We start from the raw sequence: 21,430 nt of genomic DNA, 5'->3' as shown, positions 1-21,430 counted from the left end.
AAAGATTTCATGTGGAACAGTGATAAGGAGACATCTGTTATATCTTTTATGTTCTATAGGATTTAAGTACAATATCTGAGACTTAGAGACAATCTTAGAGACAAAATAGTCCATTAGACTGTCTCCACCTTCATGTATTAATAAAGCTCTAATCTAAATTGTTTGTGCCAATTTAATTCTCTGTCACTCTTTGAGAGGCTGTGGAAGTAGATTACCGTTGTTCTTAAAGTGATTTCATGCTTTTTTACTTTGGGGGCAATAAAAAGAAAATTGAATTCACTATGAAAAGAATCAGCCTCTCAAGGATTTCCCCCAAAAAATGGTACTCTGAAGAGTCCACTATATGATGAAAAAAAGAATGATTGAGTTTTAAAATAAGGTAGGAGTCAAAGTTATGATTTGCAGTTGCTTAATGTTTCTTTTTATCTGGCTTTTAAAGAGAATTAAGATACACCTACTAAGGCTCCAATTACCACAAACATAAGCAACACTCTGGAACGAATTATGTAATGAGCTTGTGACTCCTAAATACCTCACTTATGGTGGCCAGTATGTCAATGGAAGTTTTAGAGGCGTTCTGCTAAGCTTTGGACAGACAACTCAGTTATTGATAATTGTGTGTTAATTATTGACTGAGCCGTTGTCAATCACAACTCAATCACTGTTCCCTGACACCCTTTAATGATGAAAAGGGAGACAGTAACAATTACCAGCACAATTCTCAAGTGGATGGGGAAACAAGAAGGTGTAGAAAACAAGATTCAAGTCACTATAACATTTCCTTTAGTGTACTTTCCCAGCTTTAAATTTCAAAGCATTTAAAATAATTTCAACTCTCTCAAATCAGTTTCTCTCCTAGTTCAGTTTCTTCTCCTAGTTTTTTCTCCTAGAAAGTTCCCCTAGAACTTTCTTTTCAGTTCAGTTCAGTAGCCCAGTCGTATCCGACTCTTTGTGACCCCATGAATTGCAGCACGCCAGGCCTCCCTGTCCATCACCATCTCCCGGAGTTCACTCAAACTCATGTCCATCGAGTCGGTGATGCCATCCAGCCATCTCATCCTCTGTCATCCACTTCTCCTCCTGCCCCCAATCCCTCCCAGCATCAGAGTCTTTTTCCAATGAGTCAACTCTTCGCATGAGGTGGCCAAAATACTGGAGTTTCAGCCTCAGCATCATTCCTTCCAAAGAACTTTCTTTTATTACAGTATAATTGGTTTACAATGCTGTGTTAGTTTCTGCTGTACAACAAAGTGAATCAACTATATGTATACATATGCCCCTCCCTCTCCAGCCTTCCTCCCTCTCCCCCACCCCTAGAATTTCAGTATTCGCTACAAAGCAATAGCATTTTAAAGTCCGTGATAACTTAAAAACTTGCTGTAGAATTTAGCGGGGATTTGTTGTTGATGGTTTCTTCGTTTTCTCAAAATCAACTCATCAAAGATGAGCAAATTATTTCCCTGTGCCGAGAATCTCATTGGAGAGGGAGAGCCTTCTTATTTAGTTAGGTTAGAAACCTTAAAAATAGAAATGTTGATAGTGCCTTTAATGTCAGAGAGCAGGTTCTCTTGTGTTGATATTCAATATGATTTTCCACTAGGGGAAAATCCCTGCATGATTAAAAATAAAAAATGTGTTGATGGTGACATGGGTGTTGAATGTTAAGAGGATAAAATGTGCGTCCTTAAGGCTGAAGGGAAGGTATGTATGTACTCCTGGGAAGAGAAATGCAGAGCTAGGGAAAGAGTGACGAAAAACAAAAATTATACTGAAAATTATAAGGTAAACGTGATTATGGCTCTGATTGCAGAGATCGTGCATAGAACTGCATCGAGGAGTAACCTTGAAAAGTCACCTAGTCGAGTGACCTTTTCTGACATCTAGAGGTCAAACTGCCTGGTATTTAAACTTGATATGGCTCTGGTTTTAATTAGTCCCGTTTTTGAGCTGATTGCCCTGCCTGTAGCAATTTTGCAGTCATATTAAAAATGGTGGGTTTCATCAATTCCAATTTGGAATCATGGACCCTTAATATCACTATCATTAAGTCTGTATCCCAGGTCAGCCCTCCTTGTCAGACAAGGTTCAACATGGAGCTCCTTGTCCAGCCCACGTCCGCTGACAGAATCCACAAATTCCTCGTGCATCTCTGTGTGAATCACTCCTCTGTTCCACCTCTGCCTACTGCTGGTGTGCGCATATGTAAGCCATTGCAGAGAACAGAGAGGCGATTCAGATGCTGGGAACGTTTTCAGAATAATGGTACTCAGAGGGATTCCACATAGACTTGCACTTTAATTTATGAGTATGGGTCACTTTTGTCAAATAAAGCATGTGTTTACAATATTCAAACATTTAAAGCTCTGGAAAACGTTGAACTCTTTGGGGTTTGGGCTTCTGCTTCTGCTGAATGTTTATATGATTTATGTTTTGACAATGGAAAAGCTAGAATGGAAAGAGAGACCACCTAACTGTCCCCTAAACAGTGCCGAGGTGGTCGGAAAATGGACAGTATGGAAGATTGAGCATCTGTAGATCGGGACAAGTCATTCCACCGGCTCTGACTTATTAATTCACCTAGTTTTCCATTCATTCATCCATATTTATAGTCTCCCTCTGACACTCAAACAGAATAGTATCAACACTGTTCAGACTCTAAAGGGGCAAGTCGTTCAACTTCTTTGGCTCTTGATTTCCTTATCTATAAAATAAGAGTTCTTAAAAATTCCATGATAGTCTGGAAATATTTAGGTCGCACATAATATTTAGGTAGTATACAATTATAACATATAACAACAACCACCCAACAAGTTTTTTCTGCCCAGACTTGATTCCAACCACTTAATGGTTAAAAGGTCCCTTAAGAATCCCCCAAACCAGGTTAAAGGTTCTCTTTGCAAGAACTGGCCTCAGTTCCACTGCCCCTGAAGCTTTGGGGAAGGCCTTGGCTTTCTCTGTGATGAACTGGCACAGTGATGGGGGCTGAGAGAGCTGAGAGAGGTGCCTGGTGGGATGCCCCTGCCCTTCTGAGCCCAGGAGAGCCACTCCTCATAATTCTGTCCCAGGAGGCCAAGAATGAACTCCCACCCTCAGAGATCGACATCTGAGACCTCAGCCTCAGCCCTGGGTGATTCACCAGCCTACTGGGATGAAACATACAAAAGCAAAGAATTATCTGGGCTTCTCAAAAGGTAATACAGTTTATAGACTGATAGTCCCCAAATCACAAAGGGTCCTCTTTGTCTCTGGTGTGCATGCTTGAGGAGTGAGTGAATAGTCGCTCAGTCATGTCTGACTCTTTGTGACCCCATGATTATACAGTTCATGGAATTCTCCAGTCCAGAATACTGGAGTGGGTAGCCCTTCCCTTCTCCAGGGGATCTTCCCAACCCAGGGATCGAACCCAGGTCTCCCACATTGCAGGTGGATTCTTTACCAGTTGAGCCACCAGGAAAGCCCAGGAATACTGGAATGGGTAGCCTATCCCTTCTCCAGTAGATCTTCCCGACCCAGGAATCAAACCAGGGTCTCCTGTATTGCAGGCGGATTCTTTACTAGCTGAGCTATTAAGGGAAGCCCTGCGTGCATTCTTAGTCATGTCCAGCTCTTTATGACCCCATTGACTGTAGCCCATCCATGGGATTTTCTAGGCAAGAATACTGGAGTGGGTTGCCATTCCCTTCTCCAGGGGTCTTCCTGACCCAGAGTTCGAACTCACATCTCTTGCATTGGCAGGCAGATTCTTTACCTCTGAGCCACCAGGGAAGCCTAGTCTCTTGGGGTCCAGTCAAGAAGTGCAGGCAGTGTAATGCAGGATCTTTGCGCTTGCCCTCCCTATCAGTGAGCTGACAGTTTGGGTCTAAGGACCAGGGCACTGGATGAGCGCTTCCTACTGCGCAAAATCCAATTGTCAGTTCCTCTTTATGGCATGTTCCAAAGTGGATTTTAAAACCGTATCTACTATCTCCTTGGAAACTTGTAGTTTTCATAAGAATTTTAGAAATCTCTCAGAAGCCCTTGTCAAAATTCGGAGTACCTTCAAGGGAAGTGTACGGAGAAGTACTATAACCACTGATGTCAGATGGAATTCCTTCACTTGGAAAAAAGCCACAGAGCACCACAAGGCTGCAAGATGTCAGGGACTGCTTTTTATATGTTTTGAAACATAGGCGCTTTGATTCTAATGTCTGTGTCATATGCTAAACACATGTGACCTTAACTAAATATCGCAAAGCCCACCATAAATTAATCGTCAACCTTAATGGCTTCCTCATTTCAAAACACATTTCTTTTGTAAGTTAATGCCCTAAGGCCAATATTTTAAGGTGACAACACAGGATTTAAGTAAAAAACATCCAATATATATGTCTATACAATTATACACACATGTGCGTCCATGCACACAAACCCACATATTTCCACACACAATTTCTCTGCCATTTTAAGACAAAATAGAAGGAGAGGAATTTTGCAGACATTTGAGTCCTATGCTTTTGCTACCATTGCAAACCTTAGGTGTTTTGAGAGTCTCAACTCCACCTTACTAAACCAAAAGGACAAAATTAAGTGGAATTAGACTTTTCCAAAAATGTCCTTTTCTTTACCAGCTTCTGTTGGGCTGTGTGGGTAGCCAAAAGTTTTCTTTAGGAAATGAAAAAGACACATAAAGACTCTAAGGCATCTATAAAAGAAGAGAGGTGATTTTGGAAGTTATTAGAAGCTGCTGTTTGCTTTTGGAATGTCCTTGATTTTGAAATTCATGATCCAAGTTCTTTGATTCTAAGAAGAGCATGCACTCCTGATATTTCCTTCCAGGGCTAGAGGTGGGCAGGATAACACACCTCCCTAACATCCACAAGAAGGGGAGGCAGGAAGAAGGAAAACGCAGCTGGGAGGGAGGTGTGGAAAGAGACAGGTCCTAACCAACATTCCCTCCTCCCCTGGGTAGAAGTGAGCTGGAGGATGCCGCCTCCATTCAGCTTCCTGTACGAATTAATAGACACAATATGAGTTTGGGCTTCCCTGGTGGCTCAGCGGTAGAGCACTCGCCGGCAACATAGAAGACACAGGAGACCTGGGTTCGGTTCCTGAGGTGGGAAGATCCCCTGGAGAAGGAAATGGCAACCCATTCCAGTATTCTTGCCTGGAGAATCCCATGGACAGAGAAGCCTGGTGGGCTACAGTCCTTGGGGTCGCACAGAGTTGGACATGACTGAGCATGCATGCACATAAATGAATATGAGTTTCACCTGAGACACATCTTTTGGCAACATGTTATTAATAACAACCAAAAATAGGCAGGATAAACTTTTGAAAGAACACCTTTTTTTTTTCCCCCTTAAAATGTATATGAAAAAACACAAGGGACTTTGAGAGAGAAATGATCAATGAAACCATTTAGTAAATGTTTTAGTCTATATGTTAAATAATCTGACATGGTGGAACATTCACAAGAATAAAAAATTTTAAGTGCTATCTGTGCTTAAGTGTCCACCTTTTTATTAGTACTGCTAAATGTAAAGTAGTAATCAGATCAGATCAGATCAGTCACTCAGTCGTGTCCGACTCTTTGCGACCCCATGAATCGCAGCACGCCAGGCCTCCCTGTCCAACACCAACTCCCGGAGTTCACTGAGACTCACATCCATCAAGTCAGTGATGCCATCCAGCCATCTCATCCTCAGTAGTATAATTCAATATAACACAATGTATACTTATATAAAATATTTATAATAATCTACTCTACGGAAATGTAAATGGTTATGTGTTTCCATTGGAATATAAACAGTCCGGTATATTTAACACATTTTATTTCACACATACCATATTTTAAATAGGAATAAGCTCCTAGTTCCCTAACTAAAGGAATATTCAGTGTAAAACCAAAAGTTTTTATCAATGTTTCACTTAGCAGAAAATAATGAGGTTTATATATTAAAGTTCCTGTATTTTTAAATTTTAACAGGCACTTTGTCTTAGAGAAAAAAGAATATTTCAGTGCCCCAATTCAAATAAGGATCAGATTCAGTGCTGAGTCAGAACCTTGGCAAAAGCACCTAGGGTGTCTCTTCCCTGCACAGTCTACTCAGCGCTTTCAGACACATCTCCCTGACTTTCCTAGTTATCCTGAGAGACAGAGACGGGCAGGACTCAAGATCTCCTTTAGGGATGAATTGAATGCCTTGGGTCTCCAGTCTCATTCTACAAGGGAGAGGATGAAAGAGTACTCGCCCCACAGTACAGAAGCAGCCATTGAGTTGGCGGCATTCACAGATGCCACGGCAGAGACCAAAAACTCAAGACCAAAAGTTGACCTTAGGCACTTATAACCTCTTTCTTTAATGACCTGGCAGCATCTGAAAAACTAAATGTGTAGATCTATTTCTAAGGAGAATTTCTCTCTGTGGGATAATATTGATCATTCACTCATTTTTCATTCATTCAACACATTAAAGAGTTCCTTTTGGGTGGCAAGCCTAGTTTTGGAATCAAGAATTTAGTACAACAAAGAGCTGGCCTTCAGGAAAATTGATACCCTTGTGAAATATGCAGAGCAGGAAATAAGGAAGTTGATTTCAGAAATGATGCATGCCTTGGAGGAAATACACCAGGGGATATGATTGTGGTAGGAGAGGGAGGGAGAGGAAAGAATGGCCTTTTGTATAGGTGGAGAAGGAGGTCAGATTTGAGACCTTAAGAATGAGCCAGCCTGACAAAGTCAAGGTCTGGAAGCAGGAGTGAGCGAAAGGAGGCCAGGTCAGTGTGGTGGGAGGCAGGCAGCAAGGGAGCAAAGGACAGGTGCTGCGGCCCAGGTTACAAAGGGTCCCAGAGAACACGGAAAGTGGGTGCAGCGTGCTCTCTGTGCAAAGAGAAGCCACCACAGAACACTCTCCGACATACATCACAGCAGGAGCCTCTGTGACCCAGCTCCCAGCACAGTGGAAATAAAAGCAAAAATAAACAAATGGGATCTAATTAAACTTAAAAGCTCCTGCACAACAAAGGAAACTATAAGCAAGGTGAAAAGACAGCCTTCAGAATGGGAGAAAATAATAGCAAAGGAAGCAACTGACAAACAACTAATCTCAAAAATATACAAGCAACTCCTACAGCTCAATTCCAGAAAAATAAATGGTCCAATCAAAAAATGGGCCAAAGAACTAAATAGACATTTCTCCAAAGAAGACATACAGATGGCTAACAAACACATGAAAAGATGCTCAACATCACTCATTATCAGAGAAATGCAAATCAAAACCACTATGAGGTACCATTTCACACCAGTCAGAATGGCTGTGATCCAAAAGTCTACAAGCAATAAATGCTGGAGAGGGTGTGGAGAAAAGGGAACCCTCTTACACTGTAGGTGGGAATGCAAACTAGTACAGCCACTATGGAGAACAGTGTGGAGATTCCTTAAAAAACTGGAAATAGAACTGCCTTATGATCCAGCAATCCCACTGCTGGGCATACACACTGAGGAAACCAGAATTGAAAGAGACATGTGTATCCCAATGTTCATCGCAGCACTGTTTATAATAGCCAGGACATGGAAGCAACCTAGATGTCCATCAGCAGATGAATGGATAAGAAAGCTGTGGTACATATACACAATGCAGTATTACTCAGCCATTAAAAAGAATGCATTTGAATCAGTTCTAATGAGGTGGATGAAACTGGAGCCTATTATACAGAGTGAAGTAAGCCAGAAAGAAAAACACCAATACAGTATACTAACGCATATATGTGGAATTTAGAAAGATGGTAACAATAACCCTATATATGAGACAGCAAAAGAGACACTGATGTATAGAACAATCTTTTGGACTCTGTGGGAGAGGGTGAGGGTGGGATGATTTGGGAGAATGGCATTGAAATATGTATAATATCATATATGGAACGAGTCGCCAGTCCAGGTTCGATGCACAATACTGGATGCTTGGGGCTGGTGCGATGGGACAACCCAGAGGGATGGTATGGGGAGGGAGGAGGGAGGAGGGTTCAGGATGGGGAACACATGTATACCTGTGGCGGATTCATTTCGATATATGGCAAAACCAATACAATATTGTAAAATTTAAAAATAAAATAAAATTAAACAAACAAACAAACAAACAAAGAGAAGCCACCAGAGAGTTTTCTTCAGAAGGAAAGGGGTGTGGTCTAATCTCTGGCTTTAAAAGATCAACTTGCCTGCCGTGTAATAGAAGAGCAGAGGTGGAGGAGAGAAGGCCAATGGAGAAGTTGTTTTCACAGCCCTGGTGAGATAGTGGTGATCTCCTTGGGAGATGCAGCAGGAGACAAGTAGCCAGAGGCGAGATATAATTTTGAAGGTAGAACTGACAGATTTGCCATAGGACTAGATGTGGAGGGAAGAGAGGGAAAGGAGGACCAAGAATGATTTAGGTATTGTGGCATTAGCAAGGAGTATGAGCAGCACCACTTTCAGGCTGATGGAGTGAAAATCAAAGGCTTTATTTGAGTTATTAGGTTAGAGATGTCTGTGAGAGATCTAAGAGGAGATGTCTGGTAAGAAACTAGGTGTGTGAGACCAGGGCTTCGAGGCAAGAAGATAGACATTTGGAGGCCATCAGTGCGTGGACGGTGGTTAGTGCCATGGGATGGTATGAGAGCATCTAGGCAGGAGCATGACCAGAGAGGGCAGGGGCCTGAACCAAAGTCTGTTCTTGCGACCGGAAGACAAAGCAGCAAACGAATGCAAGGGTTGCTAGCAAGGAAACAGAAGACAAAAACCATAGGGTTAATCTGCATGTTTAAGTGAGCGCAAGGCTCTGGAGAGTCCATAGATGAGGATGAATAACTTCATCAGTTCTTTAGACGCCTCTCCTCTTCTCTCAGGTCCGGTAAAGATGTTCACTTTTACCAAACCTCTTAACTACAGGTACATTTTTAAAGGCTACTGTCGCCTACCTTTGCTCCAGTGTCTCCAACTCCAGGTAATCCCCTTGATCCAGGAGGTCCTGGGATTCCTCGAGGGCCCTGAGATGACATAATAAGGAGGAGAGGGAGCAACCTTGCTGTGTGCAGGGTTCAGGCAGGGAAGGGAGGGAGCGAGGAGAAAAGAGAAAGGAAAAGAAGGGAAGGGAGGGAGGGGAAAAGAAGAAAAGGAGGGAGGGATGAGAGGAAGGAAAGGAAAGAGACAGGAGGAAGAGAGGGAGGGAGGGAGGAGGTAACAGCAGCGTCCACACTTACGGGCACACCAGGATAGCCGTCACCTTTGAGTCCTGGAGCACCCACTGGTCCCTGCGGGCCTTGGGCACCCTGTGTGAATTCCAACACAGGAGATATCATGAGCCTAAACTATGAAACAGCTGGCAAAACTTAAGCTCAGTACCAACTCAGCACACCAAAGGCAGATTTCATAAGGGCAGAGGAATGGTCTGAGAATTTTTAGAAGGAAATATGGCAACTTCTTATCTCCTTGTAAGTCTTTCCCATTTCTGTTATGGGAAGCAAATGATGAGTGGAATGAGTGTAAGGAGTATATATGAACTACTACAAAGTCCTGCATAGGAAACATTTCATGGGGGTTAGAAAAGAGCTAGTTGCTGATATTTTAATTTTAAAAATTACGAAACGTTAGTGCATCATAAAATAAGGGCAATTATAAAATGAGAAAATTTAGTCGGCACCATGTGAGAAGAGTAGAGAAGAATATGAACAAAATTTTAAGTATAAAATAAGATAGTGTGTGTTACCTATTATTATGTTACATCTATTATCTTCCTCAGTGAGGCCCAAATTAAGTGAGGAATAAAAGCTCAAATAAAAATGAAAAACAGATTAATTTTTAAAAAACACTTTATAAAAGAATAGGACACAGAGTTAGTGGTTCATATCCTGAGAACTAGGAAAAAGTGATAAATACTGCTTTACCATGATGACTTTGGGCATCAGAAACTTAGTAGTAATACTGTCCTCTTATATAGAGGATAAGGAAGGAGGATTATTGCCCTTTGAACAAGAGTTCTCTGTACCAATGAAACTCAGAGAAATTTCTGGCCAGAATAAAATGGAACGAAGGAAAAATGAAGAAGACTCTTACCAAAGAAGATTTATTCATCGTAAACCTATTGCACTTATATTTAAAACATTTCTTTACATCCCACATCCCATTTTGTTGCTGTGATAACTCTTACAGTGGCATTTGTCAATTCACATCAATTATTTTGATAAAGAGCTGTTCATGATTTAAAATATTTATGTTTTGTCTGTTATCATATGTGAAACAGATCACCAGTCCAGGTTCGATGCATGAGACAGGGTGCTCAGCGCTGGTGCACTGGGATGACCCTGAGGGATAGGATGGGGAGGGAGGTGGGAGGGGGGTTCAGGATGGGGAACACATGTACACCCAGGGCTGATTCACATCAATGTATGGCAAAAACCACTACAATATTGTAAAGTAAAAGCCTCCGATGAATGGATAAAAAAGCAGTAGTACATATACACAATGGAGTATTACTCAGCCATTAAAAAGAATACATTTGAATCAGTTCTAACGAGGTGGATGAAACTGGAGCCTATTATACAGAGTGAAGTAAGCCAGAAAGAAAAACACTAATAGAGTATACTAACGCATATATATGGAATTTAGAAAGATGTTAACAATAACCCCGTATACGAGACAGCAAAAGAGACACTGATGTATAGAACAGTCTTTTGGACTCTGTGGGAGAGGGAGAGGGTAGGATGATTTGGGAGAATGGCATTGAAACATGTATAATATCGTATATGAAATGAGTCACCAGTCCAGGTTTGATGCACGATACTGGATGCTTGGGGCTGGTGCACTGGGACGGCCCAGAGGGATGGTATGGGGAGGGAGGAGGGAGGAGGGTTCAGGATAGGGAACACATGTATACCTGTGGTGGATTCATTTTGATACATGGCAAAACCGATACAATATTGTAAAGTTAAAAAAAAATAATAAAAATAAAATAAAATAAAAAATAAATTTTTAAAAATAATTTAAAAAATAAAAATAAAATATTTATGTTTGCCACATCATTAAAGAAACTCTAATAATAGACATGTGTTTTCCAAGATTGGAAAAAGTAGTCAGATTCCTAATATTTGTCTTATATGTAAGCAAATGCTGAAATCAAGCTGCGTTATTCCAAGCCAAAGTGTTGCCCCAAATCTAATTCCCAAAAATGGTTTCTGATTTTACTCCTATAAATAAATAACTGGGGAAAGATTTTTTTATGCCAAAAGAAAGTTAAATGGATTTTGAAAATCATGAATACAACAGCTGTCATTTCCTATTAAGACAAAGAGACTGTGGCCTCGTATGGTTAACCATCTTAAGAATGGTCTTCAGAAAACATGTGGCCACTTATAAAAATGCACTATTAATGCACTATTTAGAATGCACTATGTACTTAATGCACATCAACAGAAATCCAAGATGATCTCTTAAAGATGTATGACAAAGCAAAAAACAAATTATTCTGGAGCACTGAATTCTGGTGGCTTCCCCACTAAGGAACTGGTCATATCTGAGAAGCAGTTTATTATACTATTCCAATTATGTGCAAGGTTGAAGCACTAAGCATTTCCTATGGGGACAGGTCCCCAAATAAGATGCCCATTTCTCTGCGTGCTTACACAAGGAGCAGGCCAGCCGCAAAACAAAGCAGTAACTTCCCCCTGGTTAAGTTGAAATTTAAAAAGAAATTGGAATCAAAATTCACTTTCCATTTTCATTCCTAAATTCCAAGCCTATAACAAATTATCAGCAGCTGTTACTGTTTATCCTCTGGCCCCCACACTGCAGGGAAAGCCATTGAAACATCCATGGTTTAGGAACATTTTTTTCCTAGAGATCTGTGTCCTGTCTCCTGCAGAAATTTCAGTTAACTTGTTAATTCTTATGCTAACAGCGGGTAGGGAAAGGGCAGTGTTCTTGCTCAGATTTTTATTTTGGACACCTCTTGATAGTTTCATGGATGGAATTTTGCCACTTGGTTTTTCTGCACTGGATTCAAGAAAATGTTTTGCAGAGTGATTCTCTTTGAAGTGTCTCTCTCATTCAACAGAAATTAGGGTAGAAATCTTAATCAGGTGTTTCAAAATGAGCTTTAAAAAAAAAAATCTGGGTGGTCCCTGAAGAAATACATAAAACTGAATTAATGTGCTAAAATTTTTATCAGCTAACCCTCCACGAACTTAAAAACAATCTATTAGGGGAAAATGGCAGAGCAAGTAATCACTAGAGACCAAGGAATTAGAAAAATGACTGGAGTGAAAAGGCAAATAACTCTAAATACCATCACCAATAATGATCAGTAGAAAACGGTTAGAGGTTATAAACATCAACTATGCATTTAGATGGAAAAGGCAATGGCACCCCACTCCAGTATTCTTGCCTGGAAAACCCCATGGACGGAGGGCCTGGTGGGCTGTAGTCCACAGGGTCGCCAAGAGTCGGACACGACTGAGCGACTTCACTTTCACTTTTCACTTTCATGCATTGGAGAAGGAAATGGCAACCCACTCTGGTGTTCTTGCCTGGAGAATCCCAGGGACGGGGGAGCCTCGTGGGCTGCCGTCTATGGGGTCGCACAGGGTCAGACACGACTGAAGCAACTTAGCAGCAGCAGCAGCATACATTTAGATGTTGCTTCTCTTGTAAAGAACAGTGTAAGTAGAAAGAAATAACCTTGCATCATGGACCTAGGGTTGCACAGATTCAGGAAGCTATCAAACAGTATGAAAATTGTCACCCAAATGTTCTTGACTGAGGCCATGCCTGTAGTTTTAGCGTTTGGAAGTTTGGAATTTTCTCCTTGAGTCATACATAACTTGGGTTTCTGTAGAGTCTTTTATATAGCTTGGGTTCCTATGTGCCTCAGAGTCTGGGCAGTAGGGTGACCATCTTCTTATGATTTTCCCAGGACATTCTCTGTTTTAGCTTGAAAATATCCCAGAAACGTCTTCTGTCCCCAGTAAGCCAGAAGATAGCACTCTAGCAAGGACAACTCTCAAAGTGATTAAGAACAGCGGAGGTCAGCATCCTACCTCTTGCTTTAAGAGGAATCACTACAACTTATGTTAGTATATAATAGGCTTTGAATTATATGCAAAGATGGTCTAAGTTTTCTTTTTTGAAGTTTGAAAGTCACTGGTGTCAGTACTTGAACCCTTTCATTGAGAATAGACAATTTGATAAAGCCAGCTTCAAAGCTACATAACAACATGCTACTAATTTAATGAGCGCTGATTATGGAGCCCTGAAGCCTGTCCTCATAAACAGGGATGTGCTTGTTGACATTTGGAAAGTAGCATTTCTCTGTGTAAGGCTAGGTTTTATGTGAGGAGGGAAATGGTACTTTGTTGCCATGGGAAAAATAGTGATGATTACTTAAAACTGTCTTCTCTCATCATTATTTGCATTTTCATTTAAAATAACTCTGAAAGATGGACAACAAGCAGGGAAATCTAATTCAATAAAGTTTCTAAACATGAACTCTTTGGACAGTGTTTTGCAGAAGAGATGCATTGGCCATTAATATGTAAATGAAGGAGGCCAGAGGCCATATAATATCATATTATAGACATTACAGAAAGAAAAAGAGCATTTTCAATCAGCTGTTTAGTCAGCAAGCATTTTACCAGAGGAGCTATCATCCTCCACATTTATGAAAAATAAATGATCTGCTGGCTTGATTTTTTAAAGGGGGAATAATATATTCTTATATCTCAGTTCATCAGTGTAGAGACTCTAAGTAGAACAATCTCAGTCATAACTTATGATGCATTAAATCTGCTTTCATTTTTTATTGCAATAAAAGAACATGAATAAAGGATACCTTTGGTCCTCGAATAGCAATTCCAGGTTCTCCTTTAAATCCAGGCATCCCAGGTCCACCTCTGTCTCCCTGCACATGTCAAATAATTTTCAGTTTCAGACTTTAGGTTTTATGAGAAACCATCATGGCTCAGGGCATAAAAAGCCATTGGCCAATTATAAAGAGCTTAATCTCTTAGAATCAGATTCTGAGAGAGTACATCCTTCTAATATATTTGAGAAGAGTTTCAAATCTTAAGCAAATAAAAACTGTCAGTAAAGACTACTAAGCTTTTCAGAGAAGAGCTGAAATAATAGGTGGCTCTCTAGACACAAATATTTAGACTGTGAAAATGTCTGGGAATGCTCTTACATCTGAGTGGATTTCTTTTCTGCCAGACTTTCTGATTAGCAGATTATTCTGAACAAATGCAATAAATTCTTACATGCATTAAGGCTAGCATTTAAGGAAGGTAGTTCAAAGTAGAGTGATAAGGAGCAGAAGACCAGGAGCAGAAAACCTGGTTTCTAGTCTTAAATTTGCTGCTGGCCCTCCATCTGCTTAATCATGAAATGGCAGGGTTGAGCTATATAATATCTTTGGGTTTTTCCAAAGCTAAAATTCTTTCACTGATTTTATGAATCTTTTCCCCACTCCAACTTCCAAAAAATCCAAGTAAAAGAAAAATATATCCCCAAGAATGCATACTTTTGGTCCAGGTGGTCCAGGAATTGATATTCCAGGCATCCCAACAGGGCCCATAATTCCTGGATCACCCTAAAAACAGAACAAAATACTCATTACATTTCAAACAAGGAAATGATATATGGAATTATATTAAGAAAAATATAGAAATATATTTCCAGCATTTTAAAGTATTGTGACCTGTTTCACAAACCACATGAAAATACTTGAGCATCTTTGTTAAGCCACTACTAAAGTTATTAATAATTAAGATTTCACTCCCTATAATAAATAAATTCAGTTAATTCCTTAGTAATAGGAAATTTCTATCTCTTGTGCATCCTTTTATTAGGTAACAAAAATCATGCAATGCGTGGTGATTCATTTTTGTGTTTGTACGCCAGGAAGCTCAGAGGGAAATATTTATTCAGTTATAGCAAATACCTTTAGTGTAAGTTTTAAGGTACATGTGATAGGCAAATAATGTTTTTTTTAGTTTACAACTTTTTCCTTTGAATTTTATGCTCCACATTGTATCAGTCTTCCATTGTATGGTATCTCATGTCCCTTTTTAGAAGTAGTTAGTTTATGGTAAAAAAAAAATTAATATGAATTTTTATAAGGCACCTCTGGTGATTCTGATATAGGTACTACTACTGTACTTTGAAACACTATGCAAAGCAATTGTCTGTCTTTTTAACTTATTTTATTGAGGTATGTTTTAATGTGGTGTTAATTTTTACTATACAGAGAAGTGATTCACGTATAGCTGAACCGTGTATAACATGTCTATATGATTCACGTATACCATATATAAATGTTCGTGTTCTTTTCCATTATGATTTATCACAGGATATTGAATATCGTTCCCTGTGCTTTGGTGGCTCAGATGGTTAAGAATCCGCCTGCAATGTGGGAGACCTGGGTTCAGTCCCTGGGTTGGGCAGATCCCCTGGAGAAGGGAACGACTACCCACTCCAGTATTCTGGCCTGGAGAATTCCATGGACAGAGGAACCTGGCAGGCTATAGTCCATGGGGTCTCAAAGAGTTAGAGATGACTGAGCGACTTTGACTTTCACTTTGTGGTAGGACCTTGTTGTTTATCCATTCTAAATATCACAGTTTGCATTGGCTAATCCCCGGCTCCCAGAGCACTCCTCCTCTAGCCCACTCCCCGTTGGCACCACAAGTGTGTTATGTCTGTGAGTCTGTTTCTGTCTTTAGATAGATTCATTTGTGTCATATTTTAGATTCTACATGTAAGTGATATCATATGGTGTTTGTCTGTCTCTTTCTGGCTTTTCTTAGTATGATAATCTCTGGTAAAGCAATTATCTTTAAAAGAGGATCACACACCCCATGAGGTGTTCAAAATAACACATTTCGGATATTAGAAAAATTTATCAGGACTACACTTTGTATTTTTATCTCATCTTTTAAAATTTCAATCATTTATGTAAATCTCATAATGTATGTTCATATAATAGTTTATGAATAAAAATTAGAATTGAAAACCCAATAAGCAAACATAGATTGCATCATGGTCAATTTTTTTTTTATTAGTAAGGATTTGTAATCAAGCAGTTTAGAAACTACTGATCTAGAGTAGGTGCCAGATCCTGCCTGTTGCCTGTTTTTGTACCCCCAGGACTAAAAATGGCTTTCACGTTTTTAAATGATTGCTATATAAGTGCCTCCATAATATCCTCAATTTGCTTCTTGAACCAAAAAGCCTAAAATATTTGCTCCCTGTACCTTTACCAAAAAATTTGCCTCCTCTTGCCTTTAGAGAGGGCTTCCTAGGTGGTGGTGCTGCTGCTGCTGCTGCTAAGTCGCTTCAGTCGTGTCTGACTCTGTGCGACCCCATAGATGGCAGCCCAACAGGCTCCTCCGTCCCTGGGATTCTCCAGGCAAGAACACTGCAGTGGGTTGCCATTTCCTTCTCCGATGCATGAAAGTGAAAAGGGAAAGTGAAGTCACTCTGTCGTGTCTGACTCAGCGACCCCGTGGACTGCAGCCTACCAGGCTCCTCCATCCGTGGGATTTTCCAGGCAAAAGTACTGGAGTGGGGTGCCATTGCCTTCTGCGCCTAGGTGGTGCTAGTGGTAAAGAACTCACCTGCCAATGCAGAAGACATGAGAGACATGGATTTGATCCCTGGGTTGGGCAGATCCCCTGGAGGAGGGCATGGAAACCCACTCCAGTATTCATGCCTGGAGAATCCTATGGACAGAGGGGCCTGGCAGGCTACAGTCCATAGGGTCTCAGAGAGTCAGACATGACTGAGCAACTTAGCATGTCTTAGAGAATGAACTATGTAATCCTGCTCCTCCAGGAAGGACTCCATTGCGAGGACTCACTGGTAATGACCCCTGCCCTGGGCCCGGTCCATCTTCACAGCTGAGGCCTCCTGCTGTTCTGGTTACCCGTATGACCAAATGGGCTGAACACACTGGCCTTCTGGGGCCAGATGATGCCAAGGCATGTATGTGCCAGTCCTTAATCCAAACCTGTATGTGAGTGGCACAGGACATGGCCAGGATTCTGGCAACAGATAACCACCCTATTCAGTCCCATTAACCTGTTAAAATTTTCACTAAAACCAGGTTAAGTGAAATTATGTGTCTAGAATTAATTTATTCTACTTTTTTTTAATAAAAAGAAGCCAATTACTTTTAAATTTTTTAAATTTTTTTATTGAAGTATACTTGATTTACAATGTTGTGCCAATCTCTGCTGTACAGCAAAGTGACTCACTTACACCCATATAGATGTTCTTTACTTATATTCTTTTCCATTGTGGTTTATCATAGGATATTGAATATATTAATAGTCCCCTGAACTATAAAGGAGGACCTTGTTGTTTATCCATTCTATACGTAATAGTTTTCATCGCTAACCCCAAACTCTCGGTCTGTCCGTCACCACCCCTCTCCCCCTTAACAACCATGCCTGTCCTCTATGTCTGTGAGTCTGCTTCTGCTCTATAGACAGGTTTATTTGTGCCGCATTTTAGATTTAGCATATAAGGGATACATGGCATTTATCTTTCTGACTTACTTCACTTAGTATGATAATCTCTAGATCCATCCATGTTGCTGCAGATGCCATTATTCCATTGTTTTCTATGGCTGAGTAGGAGCCCATTGTGTATTTATCCCACATCTTATTCTTCTTCCATCAGTCTGTTGATGGACATTTAGATTATTTCCGTGTTTGGTCTATTGTGAATAGTGGTGCTATGAACATAGGGGTGCGTGTGTCTTTTTGAATCATAGTTTTGTTCAGGTGTATGCCCAGAAAAGGGATTACTGATCATACGGTTGTTCTCTTAGTTTTCTGAGGAACTTCCACCCCGTTCTCCGTACTGACTGCAACAACTTTCATTCCCACTGAGACTGTAGGAGGGTCCCCTTTTCTTCACCCTCTCCAGCATTTGTTATTTGTAGACTTTTTAACGGTGACCATTCTGACTGGTGTGACGTGGTACCTCAGTATAGTTTTGATTTGCATATCTCTAATAATTAGTAATGTTGAGCATCTTTTCAAGTGCCTGCTAGTCATCTATATGTCTAAAGAAGCCAATTACTTTTAAATATAAAATTGTATACATGGAAAGTATACAAATTTTTTTAAAGACCCTTATTATAAAGTGTGAGTATGTTTTACAATATGGCAATTCTTTATCAGGAAAAGCCTTATTTCAAAATGCAAGAAAATATTCATGTTGAGTCAGTATAACTAAGACATGAAGAGTAATCACTGTTGTTAATACAATATATTTCCTATATAATGGCTTTTCTCATTGTGTGCTCCTTGAACTTCCTGCAGCAGGAGGTAGTTATTTAGGAAATGCAGATTCTTGGGTCCCACCTACATACTAAATCCAGACTTCTTGTGATGGCACCATGAAATATGACTTTGTAACAAGCTCCCAGGCAATAATGATGACATGGAAGTTTAAGAATCACTGGCATGTAGGGGATGCTTTGCTTTGTATCTGTGTGTATCTTCTGGGGGGCCTATTTGTTTTAAAGTTGATCTTTAATCCTCTGGTCCTTGAACTTACTCCCTGTTTCTTTCCTACAATTAGCATCTTCCTGGAGCCCTTAACTCTCTCAGGTGTGCAGTTTTTGTTTGCTGCATCCAGATGACCTCAATATTCTCTCCTGCTAAGTTAGGACACGTGCCTGTTTGCTTGCTTCGCAGTTTCCTTACTTTTTTCTCAGCACCCTGTCTCAGGCAGTTTATCAGGACATATATGCCCTACTTTCCACTTCATTGTGCTGATTTTTTGCTCTCTGAATAATTCCACGTGCTGAACACTAACAATGTACCTGGAACCATGATAAGTGCTTTAGTCATTCCTTAAAGTCATCACAACAACCCTGTGAAATAGACACTGTTACCATGATTATTTCCATGATTAAAGTGACTGATCTCCAAAAGTTCTGGGGTGCAGCAGGGTGAGAATCCCCCTCTCATCCCTTCTGAAGCCCCACTCTACATCCTCCCCGCATTGCCTCTCAGTCTGGGACTTTTTTGTTCTTGTTCAGCAAAGCAAGGTGATAGAGAATTGATATCTCCTATGGTCTTAATGTATCCCAACTATGGAATATTTGGTTGTTAATAAAGAACACTAACACACAGATTCTCTCCTAGCAGCATCAATATTCCAATGAAGATCACATGTTTTATACAATCTCTTTATCCCATTTTGTAATGGTCTGGAATAGTATGTTTTCTAAAGCCTTTTTCATTTTGGAGGCTTTGGTTTTGTATTTCTTAAGAAGGAAACAATGGAGATCTAAGATTCCATTAAAACCAGACACAAGAACAATCTCCCCAAAGCATAAATAAGAATTTATGGTACATACCTTTGGCCCTCCGGGCCCCTGAGACCCTTTCTGTCCTTGATTTCCTTTGCTCCCTTTCTTTCCTTCATCTCCCTGACAAAAAGAATTATAAAGAAGTACAGTTGTTTTATAATATATCCACCTCCATCTTATAGCAACTACGTCATGGCCAGACTCTCAGTGCATACCAACTTCAAAGTCATGTTCCCCAAGCCCAGCTCAGTTGCACAGGGTCTGTCGATGTTCTTGTGTAGATTACATGACTTCAAAACTGTCCAGACTGCACCATTTACTCAGTGTGATTTAACACTTCCTAGGAGAAGGCAATGGCACCCCACTTCAGTACTCTTGCCTGGAAAATGCCATGGATGGAGGAACCTGGTAGGCTGCAGTCCATGGGGTCGCTAAGAGCCGGACACGACTGAGCAACTTCACTTTCACTTTTCACTTTCCTGCATTGGAGAAGGAAATGGCAACCCACTCCGGTGTTCTTGCCTGGAGAATCCCAGGGACGGGGGAACCTGGTGGGCTGCCGTCTATGGGGTCGCACAGAGTCGGACACGACTGAAGCGACTTAGCAGCAACAGCAGCAGCAGCAGCAAACTCTGTGTTCAGTATCTTTCCTTGGAGACTTTGATTTGACTTTACAGGTCTTTTGCCCTCTTGGTCTGTTTAAGTAGTGGTTCTGAGACAGTCACAGTTTCGAAGAAGAAAGCCACTTTTGCTTTTCCACACTGTTTTTCAGGTTCTGTGCTATTTCAGTTTTGAAACATAAAAGGAGACATTTAAAAAATCAGCCCTGGTTCTTCCTCCATGGAGTTTAATTCTTTCTCCCCAAGGAGGCCAGTAATTCAATTGGTAGAAAGATGAGTGAGCATTAACCCAGTGCAGAGCAACACATTGCCTCGTGTTCCCCAGCAGGGTTGTGTACACCAGTGCTCCCCGCCAGAGAACTTTGTTACCTTCAACCAGAAGCCTCAGAGCATCCCAGAACTATCCTTACCCTAGGGCTCAACTCCAGGGCACCATAGCTAAGCATGTGCCCAGCTCAACAAAAGAATTTCTTGGGGTATGTAGCTGAAGGTGTTAGTCACTCAATTGTGTCCAACTCTTTGTGACCCCATGGGCTATAGCCCACCAGGTTCCTCTATCCAAGGGATTTTTCAGGCATGAATACTGGAGTGGGTAGCTATTCCCATCTCCAGGGGATCTTCCAGACCCAGGAATTGAACTTGGGTCTCCTGCACTGCCGGCAGATTCTTTACCATGAGGCTGTCCAATATTTATGACATAAATGACTATACCACCGTTTTCAAACCTAAACATGCATAAGAATCACCTGGAGATTTCTGGGCCCCCCATCCAGAGTTTCTTATTTACTAGGTCTGTAGTAGAGCCCAATAATTTACATTTCTGACACATTCCCAGGTGACACTGACACTGCTGTTCCAGGGGCTGTGCCCTGAGAACCACTGGCCTATACCAAGGTCATCAGCAGTGCAGACACTCCACTAAAAAGAAGAGAGACCTATAGAATCCACAAACATGCAGACAACTCCCTAGTACCCGTACTAATGGAGGGCAGTGATGGCAGCTAATTTAAAAAACTGTTAAATATCCAAATGTCACTTATCATGTCATTATCATCTGCCAATAGCATCGAAATCTACCCCAACTCTTTATGTTCTCCTCTTCAGTACCATATTTAACTTACTGACCTAAATGATCCCAGAAGCCAACAGCAGTATGTGTGTGTTTAGTCATTCCATCATGTCTGACTCTTTGCGACCTCATGGACTATATGGCCAGGCTCCTCCGTCCATGCAGATTCTCCAGGCCAGAATCCTGGAGTGGGTTGCCATGCCCTCCTCCAGGGGGATCTTCCCCACCCAGGGATCAAACCCAGGTCTCCCACATTGCAGGTGGATTCTTGACTATCTGAGCCATCACGGAAGCCCAGATCCACCTAAATGTAGTAAAGAGCCAGCACCACACACTGACTGCTTTGATATATAACATATTCTTGCCTACCACTCTTCTGCAATAGCCTTCTACAAGCCCCATATCCCCTCGAT

The 21,430-nt window shown here is 41.0% G+C and overlaps 2 protein-coding genes across 4 annotated transcripts in view; one reads left to right on the top strand and one right to left on the bottom strand.

Moving 5' to 3' along the window:
• Window positions 1-21,430, top strand: part of MIOS (meiosis regulator for oocyte development) — a 286,003-nt gene that overhangs the window by 117,968 nt on the left and 146,605 nt on the right. The gene's annotated exons all lie outside the window — the stretch shown is intronic.
• The window catches only part of COL28A1 (collagen type XXVIII alpha 1 chain), a 181,701-nt gene that overhangs the window by 78,455 nt on the left and 81,816 nt on the right, over window positions 1-21,430 (bottom strand). For both annotated transcript variants that reach the window (XM_086397682.1, XM_086397683.1), the window contains exons 21-25: window positions 19,377-19,448; window positions 14,523-14,591; window positions 13,836-13,904; window positions 9,214-9,282; window positions 8,932-9,000 (exon numbers count right to left, since the gene is read on the bottom strand). In XM_086397682.1, the coding sequence (XP_086253808.1) occupies window positions 8,932-9,000; window positions 9,214-9,282; window positions 13,836-13,904; window positions 14,523-14,591; window positions 19,377-19,448 (348 nt within the window). The remainder of the gene's footprint in view (window positions 1-8,931; window positions 9,001-9,213; window positions 9,283-13,835; window positions 13,905-14,522; window positions 14,592-19,376; window positions 19,449-21,430) is intronic.

This window comes from Bos grunniens, chromosome 4 (genome assembly GCF_055505025.1).
Source record: "Bos grunniens cultivar Pamir isolate PY7600 chromosome 4, Bosgru_T2T1.0, whole genome shotgun sequence".
In the NCBI taxonomy this organism is placed as follows: domain Eukaryota; kingdom Metazoa; phylum Chordata; class Mammalia; order Artiodactyla; family Bovidae; genus Bos; species Bos grunniens.
This window is presented reverse-complemented; position numbering and strand designations above follow the sequence as displayed.